The 16,045-nt window shown below is 41.1% G+C and overlaps 1 protein-coding gene across 1 annotated transcript; it reads right to left on the reverse strand.

Annotated features, from left to right (window-relative positions):
- Window positions 1-104: 104 nt before the first annotated feature.
- On the reverse strand, window positions 105-15,998 carry ankrd52b (ankyrin repeat domain 52b). Its single transcript, XM_075460753.1, has 28 exons — window positions 15,845-15,998; window positions 15,155-15,238; window positions 13,901-13,979; window positions 13,673-13,743; window positions 13,396-13,596; window positions 12,991-13,078; window positions 11,935-12,077; window positions 10,207-10,419; window positions 9,980-10,058; window positions 9,744-9,858; window positions 8,064-8,146; window positions 7,854-7,971; window positions 7,457-7,525; window positions 7,237-7,377; window positions 7,085-7,141; window positions 6,736-6,847; window positions 6,560-6,631; window positions 6,262-6,463; window positions 6,019-6,106; window positions 5,293-5,410; window positions 4,980-5,199; window positions 4,724-4,811; window positions 4,557-4,640; window positions 4,077-4,222; window positions 3,755-3,837; window positions 3,290-3,372; window positions 3,021-3,112; window positions 105-2,905 (listed from the first exon to the last, which is right to left on the reverse strand). The coding sequence occupies exons 1-28, from the start codon at window positions 15,869-15,871 to the stop codon at window positions 2,715-2,717; spliced, it is 3,147 nt and encodes a 1,048-aa protein (XP_075316868.1). The 5' UTR covers window positions 15,872-15,998; the 3' UTR covers window positions 105-2,714.
- Between the last annotated feature and the right edge of the window lie 47 nt (window positions 15,999-16,045).

Consider the following 16,045-nt stretch of genomic DNA (forward strand, 5'->3'; position numbering starts at 1 on the left):
GAGACGCTGTAGCAAACAAAGGAGGAATTTTCTACATTCAAATGCGTGCCTGGATTTGAATTAGCTTAACGTGAATTTAAGAGACCAAAAAAAAACCAAAAAACTTCAGAAGGCATTGATTTGTTTATTTCCTGTCATATGAGTGGCAAACACAAATCCACCATTCAAGTTATTACAGCCTGAAATCTCAGTATGATTGACACTTTGTTCACATGAAACACTGCAACAGGGAGGTTTCTGCAGACAAACATGACTCCAAACATTTCACTGCAATCTTAACTAAGATATATCTAAATGTTTCCATTCCATCCTAATTCAAAATGTGATGGAGTACTTTCATTAACCTACGATGGACGCCCTACTGCAAGATGTAAACATTCGTGCCCGAGTGCAATTTCTTTAAAGCCATGTTTATATAAGAGAGAAGGTGTTACTGGGAGAGAGAAGAAGAAGACGTGTCTGCATGTGTGGTTTTCTCATCAGAAAAACATCACAGACTTCATGCACAAGACCGTCAACAAAAACTTGACGCAGCAGATAGAAGCGGCAACTAGTTTGCGGTAGTGCAGGGATTTTGTGCAAATTTATCAAACGAGTTAGCACCACTGATTTAAAATTATTTCTAAAAGTTTGAATTTTCTCCTTTTCAATTACGAAAGACAAAAGAACAGGAATTGAATGTTAAATACACGACACGTCGGCCAACAGTTGAGGGAATTCCTTTTCTATTAGACCACTAAACAAGACTGGCATGAAAAAAGGTTTGTTGCTAGCGTTTCATGGAGACTCCACACTTCCAAAATGTAGTGCGGGTGACAGCTGTTTAGTCAAACTTCATATCTTTCCAAGTATTCTCACCAACCGACCACCATCAGGAAGCCAAAACACCGAACATTTATTTGTAACAGCTTCTCTGAAGTTGGCTGCTTTTCTTGGTTTGAATGAGCGTAAATACATCCTCTTTGGGTCTGTAACTGCACACGAGAGAAGACACACTGAAAAGAGAAGTGGACTCAACAGAAGTGAAGCGTCACATATTCCTCTGACCTTTTGTCGCCTGGAGTTTTTAGAAACGTGTTACTTCTCTAACAAGATACACTTAGTCAGCAACATCCAGCTCAAGATGTGCTTGTTATTGCACCTACAGCACAGTACAACTGACCTGAGGTTGTTCTTTTTTTTTTTTAGACAGTACAAGTAAAAGGTTAACTTCATTTTAAGAACTTCATAAATACACAAGACTCTGTAAAATATATGATTAAAAATATGGCCAAGCTTGTAGCTTATTCTTTTGTTTTTACTGAACTGAAATGTAAATCATGATAATATTAGAGTAATAATGTTATTCATATAAGTGCAGTGTTTGCTACACCAGAAGCAGGATAAGAAAAATATAGTCTTATTAATTGCATAAAAGGCTTACAGCCTCCGTTAGATATTCTGCTAAAAGTATATTAAGAGGCAGTCATACATTAAAGACACACGAAAAACATCCAGGCCTTCTTGCTCAGTTGAGAACAAACGTTGATATTGTAGGTTCTGTTGGTTAAAAGAAAATTACAGGATTTTTCAACCTGGACCTTATTTTTCCTCATAGTCGGGGTGTTAAATTCTTGATCGGCTTAAAAAAAAAAAAATCTCTGCAGTCAGACCCACGCCGAGCAACAACCTGTGACTGACTGTTATGAAAAAGCTGCTCTTCAACGTAGAGCCACACCTGACTAAACTGTGACAGAATCCCTTTAAGGAATGAAGCTGTGGCTCGTGGTTGTCCAAACTCCTGTCAGTACACCGCGCCATGCACACTATTGTGTTTGCAGTCCAACACTTTGACCGGGATGTTTTCTGCCAATCAAAAACAAGAATCCTTCTTACACATCCTCTCCTGAACCTGTCATAAAAATGAAAAAAATCCCATTTCTTCAGGTATGTTTTACAAAACCAGAAGATTTTTCTTTGACGTTCATTCATTAGTTGTGACTCCATATTTTTGCCAGGGGTGTGGACTGCGTGGGCGTCATTTTATTTGTTCAAGTTCTATTTTGTGCTTATCCTTTTCAAGAGCTCCTCTGCCATTTATTCAGGCTCAACGATATAGCGATGGCCATCAAATTCAAACCACATTCAAATCTGGCATGCTGTCAGAAGCCAGAAATATGTGAATGAAATTACAATTGAGTTGACTTGCTGTAAACAAAAAAGGTTTCATCTCTGCAGGGCCCTTTCCTTTAAGGGTTGTCAGACATATATTAAACAATCTGTGCATCAGCTACAAGTAGAAGAGCTCTCACTTTGCCTCAGTTTATCGGTGGTGCCTCATGGTGTTCTCACTCAATATGAGACGGACTGGAAATTGTGCCTGTTAAAAAATTACACCCAAACAAAATGGGATGTATGACTCAGGTTGAAAAATCCCCAAATTAACCTAAAACCCAAATTTTAAATTGACACTGGACAGGGTTCAAGCAGCGAGGCTTGTGCTCACATTAAAACTTCCATTCATATCTCATGGTTAGTACTTCATAAATCCAAACAGAGACTATCATATGACGCTAATATTAGTAATTTGTAAGACTAGATTTAAAAGAAGCTATCACAGCTGAGTGTGTACGAGTATATGATGTACAGCTGCATTACACAGATGCTCGTGACCTTCAGCTACACGAGGGTAAAATTTCCCTCTTCCGGGCCAAAGTCTCCGTGTGGTCCCCGATTTAGGCATGACACAAGTTACCACTGGACCCACAGCTGGCAGAAATACCACAGTTCTTCAAGATGGGGCTGAAGTGGGAGGCTGTGCTGGTCTCGGCCTCTCTGGGAGGAAAAGGCTTCATGGTGGAGAGGATCAGGGCCAGACAGTCTGCTACGTTTTTGTTCGGGGCGCAGGCGAGAGCTGGTGTGTGGCCTTCAGAGGAAAGATCGAAAGGCAAAGGATTAGCCACAATCATATCCAGCAGGGGAATTTTAGAGCGGACTACTTCTCTCTGTTCCCTCACAAGAGTATAAATATTCCTGCTTACCTTCCACATCTACAGCCATGACTGCCGCTCCTCTGCTCAGCAACACCTGCACTACGGTAGCCAAGCCTTTTCTCGCTGCAATGTGAAGGGGCCTGCATGATAAAGAGATGTCTGACCACTGTATACTGAAAACACTTCAGTCAAGAATTCACATGAAAGCAGCTCCATAGTTTCACAAGTTGTTTTATGCCAGTCATGTCATGGCTTAGGTTTTAACCGGTGTTATTTTCTTTTAATTTGATGAAGTTCCGTGCACTTAGACAACTCACATCTGGAGAGTGTTGTTTCTTGCATTGATGAGGGAGCAATCAGTGATCTCTCCCAGGATCAACAGAGCACACATCTCATGACCCTGCAGATTAAAGCACAATGTTCTTACTTTTCATGTGCTTAATCGATGTTGTTCAAACTGTCTGCGCATGAGAGAAAAAAGGGGATTAACGATGAGGAAGTAATGAAAACTTCCTTAATTTGATGTTTAATTTTCACACAACACAACTACTGCGTACAGCTACACATTACCATCTTAGCTTTTAAAAGTGGTTATCATTTTCAAACACAGAAGTTAAACTCGGCCAACTCGCCCCATTTTAAACCTGATTATTATTCATTATTCATTGTATAGTTTTGCCAGACTTTTACCTTATCAGAAAGAATTATCTCCTGGTACACTCATGCAAAATCTGACGTGCCACTGCATGCAAAAAGTATGTTAATTTGTGTGATTATGTGACCTTGCTGCAGGCTAAGTGAAGTGCTGTGTTATTATTAACATCCACCAGGGTCAGGTCTGGCTTCGCTGTGTGCAGCAAGAACTCTGAAATGCAGAAAAAATAAACAACAACGACAAAAGCCATTACATTTTAAACGTTTCTCGGGTATTCTCATGTGTAGTAACAAATGATCAGTGCAAGAGGGCAACAAACTGGTGTACAATGGTTAGATGGGACAGTGAGGGTCAAAACCAGTCATCACCAATCATTTATAATGATTTCAACATGTTTTAAGGTGTCCCAGGTAAGGAGAACAATAACATTTTAAATCACGGTCACATACCAACAGCATTGGTCTGTCCACAGTCAGCAGCAACCATCAAAGCGGAGCATCCAAAGTGGTCCACAGTATTGACCTCTGCTCCCTGGGCCAGAACCAGCTGGAGTCCAGCAACACTTCCTGAATAAGCAGCTGCATGAAGTGGAGTCCTGCACATCACACATGAAAATACGGGCTGAGCAGACAGATTTACCTCCTCCGAATCTTTCTGAAGCCAAGGGAAGGAATTCAAAAGAAAAAAAAGAACAGATAAAACTGTAATATCCACAAACGAGGGAGCCTCTTCAACAGGCAAGTCGTTTCTGCCACGTGTACAAAATGAATGTCTTCAGTGGCGAACCCTGAATCCAAAATCAGGTACCAATCACAACTGTGTTGAGCATCACACATTAAATGTCTCATTTCAAAATAAACATTTTACCTTTACAACATCTGTAGATGATACCTGCTGAAAGAAAGATTTGTTCTGAAATTGAAACCCACCTTTCTTTGGAATCAAGAATGTGGACAATTTGAGGGCCAACAGTCTTCACCAGAAGCCCAGCAGCAGCATCGTGTCCATTGACTCTGTGTGGGGAAGAAAAAAAATATGTTAACTAAACATATGTATGCAATTAGGGTTTAATCTCACTCAGGATTGGGATACTCACAAAGCACAGTGCAATGGAGTGAACAGGTTTCCTTCCTGGTTGCTAAAAGGTTTGTTTTCAAGTAAAATGTGTAAACATCTCTCATGCCCTGGGAAAAAAAAGAAGACAAGTTATTGTTATCCTAGAATTATACTGGTGCTGCTGTAAAAATGTACATTCATACACACTCTATCCGTAAACATTTGTATATTTGGCCCATTTAACCCTGAGCTGAACTCGTTTTCTTAATGAAAATTAAAAAATGTATTCTTGTCACCGTGGTAGGCAGCCCAGTGTGTGGGCGTGTAGCCCCCGAAGTCCAACATGGAGTCCAGAGGGTCAGCTTTCTTAGCAGTCTTTAACAAAGTGTGGAGTAGCTTTGTGTGACCGCAGGAAGCTGCGAGGTGCAGCGGTGTCCTTCCCTGAGAGTCTCTGCACAGAGCAGAAGCCCCGTGTTCCAACAGCGCAGATACGCAGTCGTCACTGCCCAACATGGCCTGCAGGGAGAGGACACAAGCTGCAGTGTGAGGAGAAACAATCTCCGAATCAAGTAATTGTCTTGCACAGAGAAAAAAAAAAAATAAACTCACAGCTCTGTGAAGTGCGGTAAAGCCCTGTTTGTCTGCAGCATCAGCCTTTGCTTTTTTCTCCAACAGGATGTGGACGCAGTCGGTGTGACGTCCCAGAGCTGCCAGCATGAGAGCCGTCCTAAAATAATCAAACAGAATTGAATTGTCTGACAGTTAGGAGAAAAAACTGTTCATGTCAGACCTAGCTAGTTATATCAGCCATCAGTAATTACATAATGTGCCATATATGACATGTTTACATGCTTATGTACCACTAAATCTTCTCGGTGAAGCCGTTTTTAATGTATATAGCTTGTAAATAGCATTTCTCTACTATATTCTTTAATTCTGCTGCTGTAATATGTCAATTTTCCCAATAGGGGATCCACTGATATCTCTCGATATGTTTGTAATGCTTTGTGCTTGTAATTATTAATCTTTTAATTGCTTTGTCTTGATACATAAAGAAGGTGATTTATTGTAAATGCATATATTTAGTTGCCTTTTTTGTTACTGTCTAATTGCCATCCATTAACAACTATAATCACTGCTTATTGTCTAAGATTTGTGTTCTACAAAAAAAAATAAAAAACCCATCTGAGAACAGATCTGAAAAATACGGTTGGACTGCAGATAAAGGCACTGGTGGAAAACTGTGAAAGTATCGTTCATTCTGTCTTGTAAATTTGGAAAATAAGTCAATTTAAATCCTTAAATTGACCATGTCTGAACAAATCAGCGACTTACTGTCCCTGTGTGTCCTGACTGTCAATGATGTCTGCGCTTTGTTCCCCGTTGACCAGCAAAAGCAGACAGTCCACTTGGCCATCAGCGGCTACGTGAGGGGAAACGCAATTTAGGAGTTAGTGACACAAATATTTATTTCTCAGAACTGAAATATGCAACAAGACAAATAAGAAAGCATCCAGCGTAAACATGGACCCACGTACGACTAAACCTGAGCAAATGTGACATGTTATCCACACATACCTGCAGCATGCAGAGCTGTCCGTTTGCGCTTGTGATCCTTCAGTGTGCAGGAGGCTTGGTGCTTCAACAGAACCTCCACACAGTGGGAAAAGCCTCTCTGAGCAGCAAGGTGGAGCGCAGTTTGGCCTTCAATGTCCCGTACATCCAGACTGACTAAAGTCTCACAAAGCAAACGCAGTGCCTCACAGTGACCGTAATATGCCTGCAGTAATGAAATGCACAACAGTAGTAAAATGATAGAAGGGTTCTCTTTTTTTTGTGTGTGTGTGTGTTTTTTTCACATTGTTATCATACTCACAGCTAAGTGCAAAGGACTGACTGGAATATTACTTTCAACCTCTTCGAGACAGTTAAATGAAATCTCCAAGAGCTGCAAAAAGTAGCAAAGCTTCAATTAGGCCTTGTCTGCAGTAGGTGAATAAGAAATAAGAAAATAAGATAAATAAAAGTCATGAAATGAAAGGAACAACTGACCAGTTCAAGATGCTGTTTGTTCCCATAAGCTGCAGCGTAGTGGACGGCACTGTAACCCCTGCTGTTCTTCAGAGTTGGGTTTGCGCCATTGTCAAGCAAATAGTCTAAACACCTGAACACGAAGATTTTATTCATTTTACAGGTCTTAACATTTCCAAATGTCAAATGCTTTTTTCATTCTACAAAAAAATAAAGTTAAACAGGACTACACGAGGTGTAAAGTAAGACACTGATCTGAGATTATGCTCTTTATAGTGATCCAACAATTAAGACTGCTGGAGATCTTCACACAAGACTACTGTGGATTCTGCACAGATGATGATCTACTTTGGAATAATATGCGACTTACAGAGAGGCTTCTTGTTCTTTTTCCACGCTGAGGTCTGGCACAAAGTTTGTTCCCTCTCTGGGAATAAAAATATAGACGTGCTCACATTGTGTGATCCTTGTTGCCTCTGAGAAAAGCATGTAAGACATTAAAACGGCAGAGAAGGCTCTCACCCATAGAAGGTGTGTGAAGCAGCAGCGTAGTGCAGGGGGCTGCAGCCCGTCAGATCCGCCTCGTTCACCTCTGCGCCCGCTTTCACCAGCGAGATTGTGCATTGGCTGTTCCCATTTGCTGCAGCATAGTGCAGAGGAGATCTGCAGAGCAACAGAGGTTTAATATCAGATTGAAATAAAACAGTTAAGGTCTTATCTGCAGGAGTTGAGCACTGCTTACCTTCCCAAATTGTCCTTTATATCCAGTTCAGCACCACTATTTAAAATCAAATTTAGACACTCAACATTCCTGCAAAACAAAAAATAAAATACAATCATTTCAACCACGACTGAATGGTCTTATATTTATGCCGGTCAGATAGCAAACATCTTTGAAGCCGATGGACAGGATTTAAGCTTGTTTTCTGATGAGCAGTTCAATTCTGCTGCACATCTCATGACCAGGAAAACAGCCGAGGACCTTATTTGGACCTCACTGACACATAATTCATGTTGTCAAGTTCTTGAATTCACACCAGTACCAACAAAGACTGTTGTTGGTCGAGCTTTGTTTAATTTGATGGTGGGGTAGGACCAGTTGATAATTTGAGACATTAATGTGTGTTTTCACCACTCACCCTCCAGAGGCAGCTGCATGCAGGCAGGTCCTCCCATGATCATCTGAGAGGTTAATATCGAACCCTACGATCGGTGTTTGGCCACCTGTCAGAGCTGGCATGATGTTGTAAAACTGACCTGAGAAAAACACAGAAAAACACCTTTGAGTTTTGTTTGCACCTGAAAATTAGATTAGAAAACGTAGCTTGAGGAGTCAAACTGATTCTCACCATTAGAGAGTAACTTGCGGCAACAGTCTGGAAAACCATAGAGCGCCGCCAAATGTAGTGGAAGCATCCCGTGAATCCCCTGTCTTTAGAGATTATAACATTGTTTACTTTATGGAAACTGTAAAACAAACCCTTAAGCATTTATGTGACAGATTCCACCTGGTTTTGTAATAATTCTTTTGGAGGATTTGAGCTTAAGTGCTGTACTCTCACTGTGTAACTGTGGTTTGATTCAGTGCAGAGTAGGTTGTGTGATGGCAAAACAAATAGCATGAATTAATAAAAGGAAAGTAAGGCATCCAGTCAGATATCAAAAAAAGTCTCTCCGTTGCAACTTGGTGCTGATGTGAATGTAAAGTCAGAAGTTTGTAATTCCAACGCTTGAGCTATGCAATGAACAACTTCAGGCGGCATCTTCGTCCTCCACCTAGAGTCTCGGCCTCGGTATGCTACTCCGTCGCTATCCGTCAATCCGACTCCGTGGTCACGCAGAGGCTATTAAACCGTTCGAAGTTCTCTGCCGGGATGTCGGATACGCAAGGCAATTCACCTCCCGGTCAGTAGGCGTCGCTACGTTAACTCTTTCGGTGCCAAAGACGTCTATAGACGTCAATTGCGTTTTTTAACGGAGCGGGCTGGGGGACAATCTAGCGGAGTTCGTCACTAAATCTTAGGCTTGTAAACACTAAACAGAGAATATACTGGCAAAATTACCCGCAAGGTGGCAGCAGTGCCACAAAAAAGAAAAAGCGTGTTTTCTCCGTTTTTTGGGTCAAACAGCTGATTTTGGTGAAACCAACCTATGTTCTACTGTCTATTACTAAAGGACTGAAAATGGTAGAAACAAACTTTTTTTTCCTGATCAAAGAAGAGAGTCTACTCTTTCTTTTGGTAATTTCGGTGTGTACATAGTCATAAGACACACTTTTCTGTGGGTCTTGGAAAATCAGTCAAAATACTGAAAAACACTTGGCAGTATGGGTGGCTCTGAACTGAAAATGGCTGGCAGCCAATGAGTTAAACGACCTGATCTTGCGACATCTATTGTGGAAGTCGTTGATTGATTGTTTACCTCCCGGCTCCGTTCCGCTCCTCACAGTGAACGATGGCGACCGAGAGAGAAAGACTTTTGTTGGAGTTGGAGCTTAATGATATTGAAATGCAAATAATTTTGACCAAATGATGACCGGCACACAGTAAACTCTTTCAAAAATGGCGGTATTGTTGTTCTGAGAGGAAGGAGCAAAACCGGAAAAGTGATTCCGGAAATGATGTTGTTAGCCGACCAATCACAACCCTTGCGGTCTCCGGGAATCTTAGTCGCCTCGACGGATAGATAGGAATTTTGTCCGAAGCACGCAAGTGACGGAGAGCGTCTCCGGGGCGGTCTACGTCGACGGAGACCCTACTGGAGGGCTCCGTAGCCTTTCCCGGACGACCAGAAATCAGGCTTCAGCCTCTCAGTCGGAAAGGATCGTCTCATAGCATCATTTGAACTGATTGTTGTGGTGCCCAACAATCACAATATGTGCAACACATATTTATAAATGTTGCTCTCCTCCAAATGGTTTTATGAAAGTCAAATGCTTTCTGAGATGTCTGGAACAAAAAACTGTGAACCCAGTAACAACACTTTTAGTACTACTACCGTTAAACAGTGAGAGTTTCAGACAGACTGACCTGCCTTTGTCGGCACTATTTGTCAGCAGAGTACTCATCAGTAACTCCTGACCATATCTGGCAGCAGCATGAAGAGGAGTGTTTCCATTTATGTCAGCACAATCAATCTCTGCACCTATGCAAAGAGGAGAGCATTATATGTATTACACACATTTCATATTTTCATGCTTTTCATCATTGATCATGTGCTACAAATAAAAGCAACACATGCTAATATTTTTGGTCATTTGTGTTACCATTCTGTATCAGAATCTGGGAGCCTGTGAAGCGCCCATGCATTGCAGCCATATGTAGAGGGCTCTTCCCTTCTTTATTCTGTTAAACAGCAAAAAGGAAAATGGTCCTTTTATTGAAAATACTGGCATACAATCAGACTAGCAAATATCCCCCACGATCCTGGATGACTTTTAATCTATTTCTATTGTTCTCTTCAAATCCACATAATTCAAACCAATCTTTTTACCTGCGTATTAACATCAGCACCATTGTTTACAAGCAGCTCAAGAGACAGCACCCCGCTGGAGGAGCCAGCAGCCAGATGCAGCGGTGTGTCGCCATGGTAGTTGGGCTGGTTGATGTTTGCACCGCAGTTCACCAGTTCAGTAGCTACAGTGTCCTGCCCCATGTGACAGGCCATGTGAAGCGCTGTGTTCCCGAAAATGTTGGGCTCATCAGTCTGAGAGGCAAAAGACAATAAAAGAAAGCTGTTGTTTAATTCAAGAACAGTTGACTGTCATAGTGATGCAACTACAGACACCACGAGACCAAGCCTGGAGCTTTGCAGGACACTTTTATTGATGCTTACGGGAGTGTGATTGAGAAGAATGTTTCCTGGTATCTTATTCTTAACTTTAAGGTAAAGACATGCCCTTAAAGGAGAATTCCGGCATTTTTACAAACATATCCCATCTGTTGGAGACCAAGGAAAGTTGGCCAAAGGGAAAAACGCGAGAAATTTTCATGCCCGCTGCACAAAGTTGTCCGATTGCGCTGATTTCCATGAAAGCGGGCTCTATCGGGAAAGCTTTTAACCTTTCCTGAGGCTCTTAACGTGTATCAAAATACTTTTTACCGAATTGGCCGTGGTGTCAGTAGCAATACAATTCAACCCAGGGGCTAACCATACCATTAGCTAGCACAGACATTATACATTTTGAGATTTCAAAAACAGCGCACTTACCTTTCTCAGCTTCCGTGTTCCACAGGCGTGCGCACAAATTAATCGATCGCCGAAGTCATACACTATAGTATTCCAAAGTACTGTCTTCCTCTGTGGTCAGTGCAATACAATGTCCACATCTGCACCACCATGTCTCCCCAATGCGTGACCTAGCAGCAGCTCCCGTTTCTGGATCATCGGTTTGAGCCATCCTCACTGCATCTTGTGCCAACAACTCTTCATCAGTATATTCTGGTTCAAAAAGATAACCCCGACCATCAAACTCGTCAAACTCTTCCATTCCAACATCAGAATCTGACGAACTATCCATCTCGAAATTGCTTCCAATGAAATCCCGAGGGTTCTTATCTCCCGCAGCTGAATAATGGGCGAAGGTGCGCTCCGTCATGTGACACGCCCTGACATCACGGCGAAAATGGGTGTTGAAACGAGTCAGCTGTTTGATAGGAAACAATAACAAACATGGCAATGTGTAGTTCGGTTCCCGAGGGTCGTTTTTGGTGGACAAAAAGACAATTTTGGAATACTATAGTGTATGACTTCGGCGATCGATTAGTGCACCTGTGGAACACGGAAGCTGAGAAAGGTAAGTGCGCTGTTTTTGAAATCTCAAAATGTATAATGTCTGTGCTAGCTAATGGTATGGTTAGCCCCTGGGTTGAATTGTATTGCTACTGACACCACCGCCAATTCGGTAAAAAGTATTTTGATTAAGAGCCTCAGAAAAGGTTAAAAGCTTGCCCGATAGAGCCCGCTTTCATGGAAATCAGCGCAATCGGACAACTTTGCGCAGTGGGCATGAAAATTTCTCGCGTTTTTCCCTTTGGCAAACTTTCCTTGGTCTCCAACAGATGGGATATGTTTGTAAAAATGACGGAATTCTCCTTTAAAAAGCTTTTGAAATCTCTCAGCAGTAAGATCACATATATTCAAAAGTACTTCTCTTGCAGGATATGCAATGCACAAAGCACGTCACTGACATTCCTAATAGTGATATGACGGCCACTTTACCTCCACCATGAGTCTTAACAGATACATGACCACATCTAACTGTCCGCTGGCAGCTGCGACATGGAGCGGAGTGTAGCCACACTTGTCCTTGCTCATCACATCTGCACTGTGAGAGATCAGCAGCTTCAAAACATTCACGTGTCCTGGAAGAAGAATTTAATGTTGATTACAGGAATCACCATGCTCACACACAGCCAGTATGCAGGCTATTTCTGACATGACAGACATCTTTGTTAATGATTAGGTTAATTTAAAAGACCAAATTTAAAAAGAAAAACTGGCTGATGTAAAACCAAAATAGAGAGCATGAATGCGTGATTCATCTTAATTTTAAGAGACAGGGAGGCCAGTTTCTTTAAGATGCTACTGACAGTGATCCGTTCTTTATGATCTTTTAAAGGGGAACTCCGGGGCATTTGAAGCGCATTTCCATTGCTAGAGGTTGTCAAATACTGACGGTAGGACACAGACAGGTGCAAATCGGCGCTCCCTGCACTCCCTATTTAAAACATTACAACAATATTACTGGGCATGTATTGTTGTAATGTTTTAAATACTTGAACGTAGTTTTTCTAGAGAAGATAATTGTTTTGTATATGGGATTATCGTCCATTGACTCTTTTGGGCTTTCACATGCGCGCGCCTACCGACAAGAGGTAAGTGACATGCTGTTTATAAAGTTGTTTTGTAACGTCCCCATGCCAGTAATGTGAGAACCATGCATATGGTTTTGATGGTAAGGCTTGTGACTTTATTGTCGGATGGTTTATAAAGTGGTGTGACGTTTCTGCAGTGTGCAAGTTGTTGTTTTACGTGGAAGGTTTAGCTCTTGCCCCTTAGCCACCACGTATTTGGTTAGCATGACAGGCTGCGCAAACAGCGCAATCGCCGCACAGGGAGCGCCGATTTGCACATCTCTGTGTCCTACTATCAGTATTTGACAACCTCTAGCAATGGAAATGCGCTTCAAATGCCCCGGAGTTCCCCTTTAACTATGGGAAAAAAATCGAGGCAATTTTGTGAAATCTCGTGCTGTCTCTTGTTGTCTGTACTCACCAAGGTGTGCAGTCCAGTGAATGGGCTGCCTTTCCTTCTTATCTTTGGCATTTGCATTGGCACCTTTAGAGAGGAGCAAGTTCACCATCTGCAGAAACACAATAACCAAGTAAACTAGTATGTCTGTGTAGCCTCATCTCCAACAGTAATTACAGTCTGAAGGATAGCATAAGTTGATAAGCAAACACACTTGATTGTTTAGTCTGGTTATATCTACTCAATGTAACAATAGCTGTTGAAAATGAAAGAAAAAATCCTTTCGTCATCACTCACTTTGCTAAAGGAATTAAATGTACTTTTAAGCATGGTGAGGTATTGAAAAAAATCCACTTCACAGAAAGACAGTGGATATTTTTATAGGTCAGGAAGAGGACTCTGGCTAATACTATCAACTTTACGAGTTACCTCTCCATGGCCACTGTGCGCCGCATGATGCAGCGGTGTCCTTCCTGACCTGTCGGTCACATCCAGGCTGCAAACATGTGGTATCAGGGCTGCAGCGCAGCTTGTGGCCCAGTTTGTGGCTGCCATGTGTAAAGGTGTATGCCAGAATTTGTCTCGTGCATTGACTTCTGCTTTGTGCTTGAGCAGCAGCTCCACAGCCCTCTGTAAGGATAAAAAACAATAAGATTGGGTAGTCACTAATTTTTACTGTTTCTGTGCTTTGAAAATGGGAACATACTTCATTTCGTGAGGCAGCTGCGCGATGTAAAGGAGTAAGCATTCCCTGGTCCTTAGTGTTAATGTTTGCACCTGTAACGAGGAACAGAGAGAAAAAACAGGCTTTACTGCATCTCCATATTCTTAGTGTTTTGCTTCCTCTGTATGTGACTGACTTAAGGGATTTATTCATAAACAGACTGCTTATTCACAAGAACATAATTATTTAAGACGTTTTTTCCTCTCCTACCTGAACTAATAAGTAGTTCCATAATATTGACATCTCCCAAATAAGCAGCAGCATGAAGGGGTGTGCTTTGTTCTTGGTCCTGAGATGGGGAAAAAATAAATAACCAAAACATTTATCAGGTGGAATAGTTTTCATCCCATTGTTTCCTTTGGACCAGTGTGTCCTTATGCATAAATGTAAACCTGTTACTTACTGCAGCCAAAACTATCACAAAGGCTGTTTTGAAAAGAGAGGAAGTTTAAAAAATTACATTTGTAATCTAAACTTGGAGTTGTAGTTGGAGACATGAGTCCTGAAGACATGTGTTATAATGTAGTAATGACTAGTGACTACGCATGAGTTGGAACATAAACATGTTGACCAGTCGCACACCTACTTTAAACCCTTTCACGATTACCTCTAGTAAATCCAAATTTTGAAATTCTGGTATTGCCGAGTCATTTCATCATTCGTAACTTAACCATGACACCCTAAACGTATTAGCACAGTAATGTTACTGGGGGGGGCGCCCCCACTTCTCTAAAGCCCATTGCGGTCTGACTGATCAGCTCAAGTGGCCTGTTCAGCCGCTGCCAGCCAGTTAGCATTACTATTATGCTTTATTCACAGTTATTCTATTTGACACAAAGTTAGAGTTATCCCCCAATTACAGGATGAGCCATCAACATTTTCATGACTTTTAGACTAAGTCTAAAATACCATGAAGAATAGCTTTAAAAAAATTTAAAAAAAACTTTCTTTGCTCCTGGGTGAAACTGAACTGTTCAACTTAATTGAACATGTTTTAACTTTATCATAACTGTATTGTGCACTTATTTAAAGAATATCTAATAATCATCTTGTAAAGAATGTACCAACAAAACAAAAATCCACAGGCAATCCAAAACATCGTCCCACAGCAGCCACACTGACATAGCTGCTTCCATTTCAAATCTGTGCATTCAGTTTTTTTCTTTTTTACAAGCCCAGTGAGATAATGGGCAGCTTGTGCCAGTTGTCTCAGAATGGCAAGTAATTGGCTGAATGAATAATCCATCTGTCACTAATTTATATTAAAGATCTTCAAAAGTGAAAAAAAATTGTGGCAAATGTACAGAAACTTAACTTTCTGTTTTCGAAAAACTGTAGACACGACAGTGAGAAGTGAGAAGTAGCATATGGAAGTGACAGGGCTGAACCAAATGTTCAATATAAAGTTGACTCAGGTTTGACTCAACGACTTGTAAATGCTGAGTTAATGTTGGATGTTATTACCTGTGCATTGACATCTTGGTTATGGGTTAACAAAAATGTCACATCCTCTGCATTTCGGCTGAATATGGCCTGGACCAGTGGAGACTGAAAAGATATTTGGCACGCAGTACATGTAAACAACATTAAAAAATGCATACGATTCAGAATAGTTCAATAAGATTTCTTGGAATTTTGCAACCAAGCCTACAGAATCAAAGGCATAAATATGAGTTATTATAAATAACGAGGATTTTAATTTTACTGGCATTTTTTCAATGGAAAACAATTCAAGTCTTTCTTGGTGGAAGCACACTACCTTAAAGCACGTTTTGCAAGTATCTATAGTAATGGAAAGAGTGACTGTAAGAGTGACACAATGATCAAATAAACTTGAAATATACATTGCTTATATTTTTAGCTAGGTTTGTGAGTTCATTACAGGAACCCACAATGAAACTATCCTAATGGGAGCGTGCAATTGCCTTTCAGAGTTAAAACATCAAACATATAACGTTCAACTTATTGTGCGAAGCTCTAGCTCAAACTAAAATTTAACCTATTTCTCAATGGCAAGGAATCGTGACATAAATTAGCTTTGTAGAAAACTTTTCTCGTCGTGTAGCTAACATGACTATCAGCTGTTCACAACATCGAGGAGTATGATAGGTCTTCTAACGTAAATTAGATCACAGCAAAAGTTTTATTTACTACCTGGTCTTTAATATTTCTCAACTCCATGTCCCAATTACTCGGGAAGCGCCTTAAGTGAGACTTGGTCAAAACTTAACAACATATCACTATGTTGCAGCTAGTTAGCCTAGCCCTAGCTTATTAAGCAACTGGATGTGTTGTTGTAGTTGCCAGAACATCGCGAGACTGGTAAAAGAAACGTGATTTTGAGAGATTTTTACA

Source organism: Odontesthes bonariensis, chromosome 3 (genome assembly GCF_027942865.1).
Source record: "Odontesthes bonariensis isolate fOdoBon6 chromosome 3, fOdoBon6.hap1, whole genome shotgun sequence".
NCBI lineage: Eukaryota > Metazoa > Chordata > Actinopteri > Atheriniformes > Atherinopsidae > Odontesthes > Odontesthes bonariensis.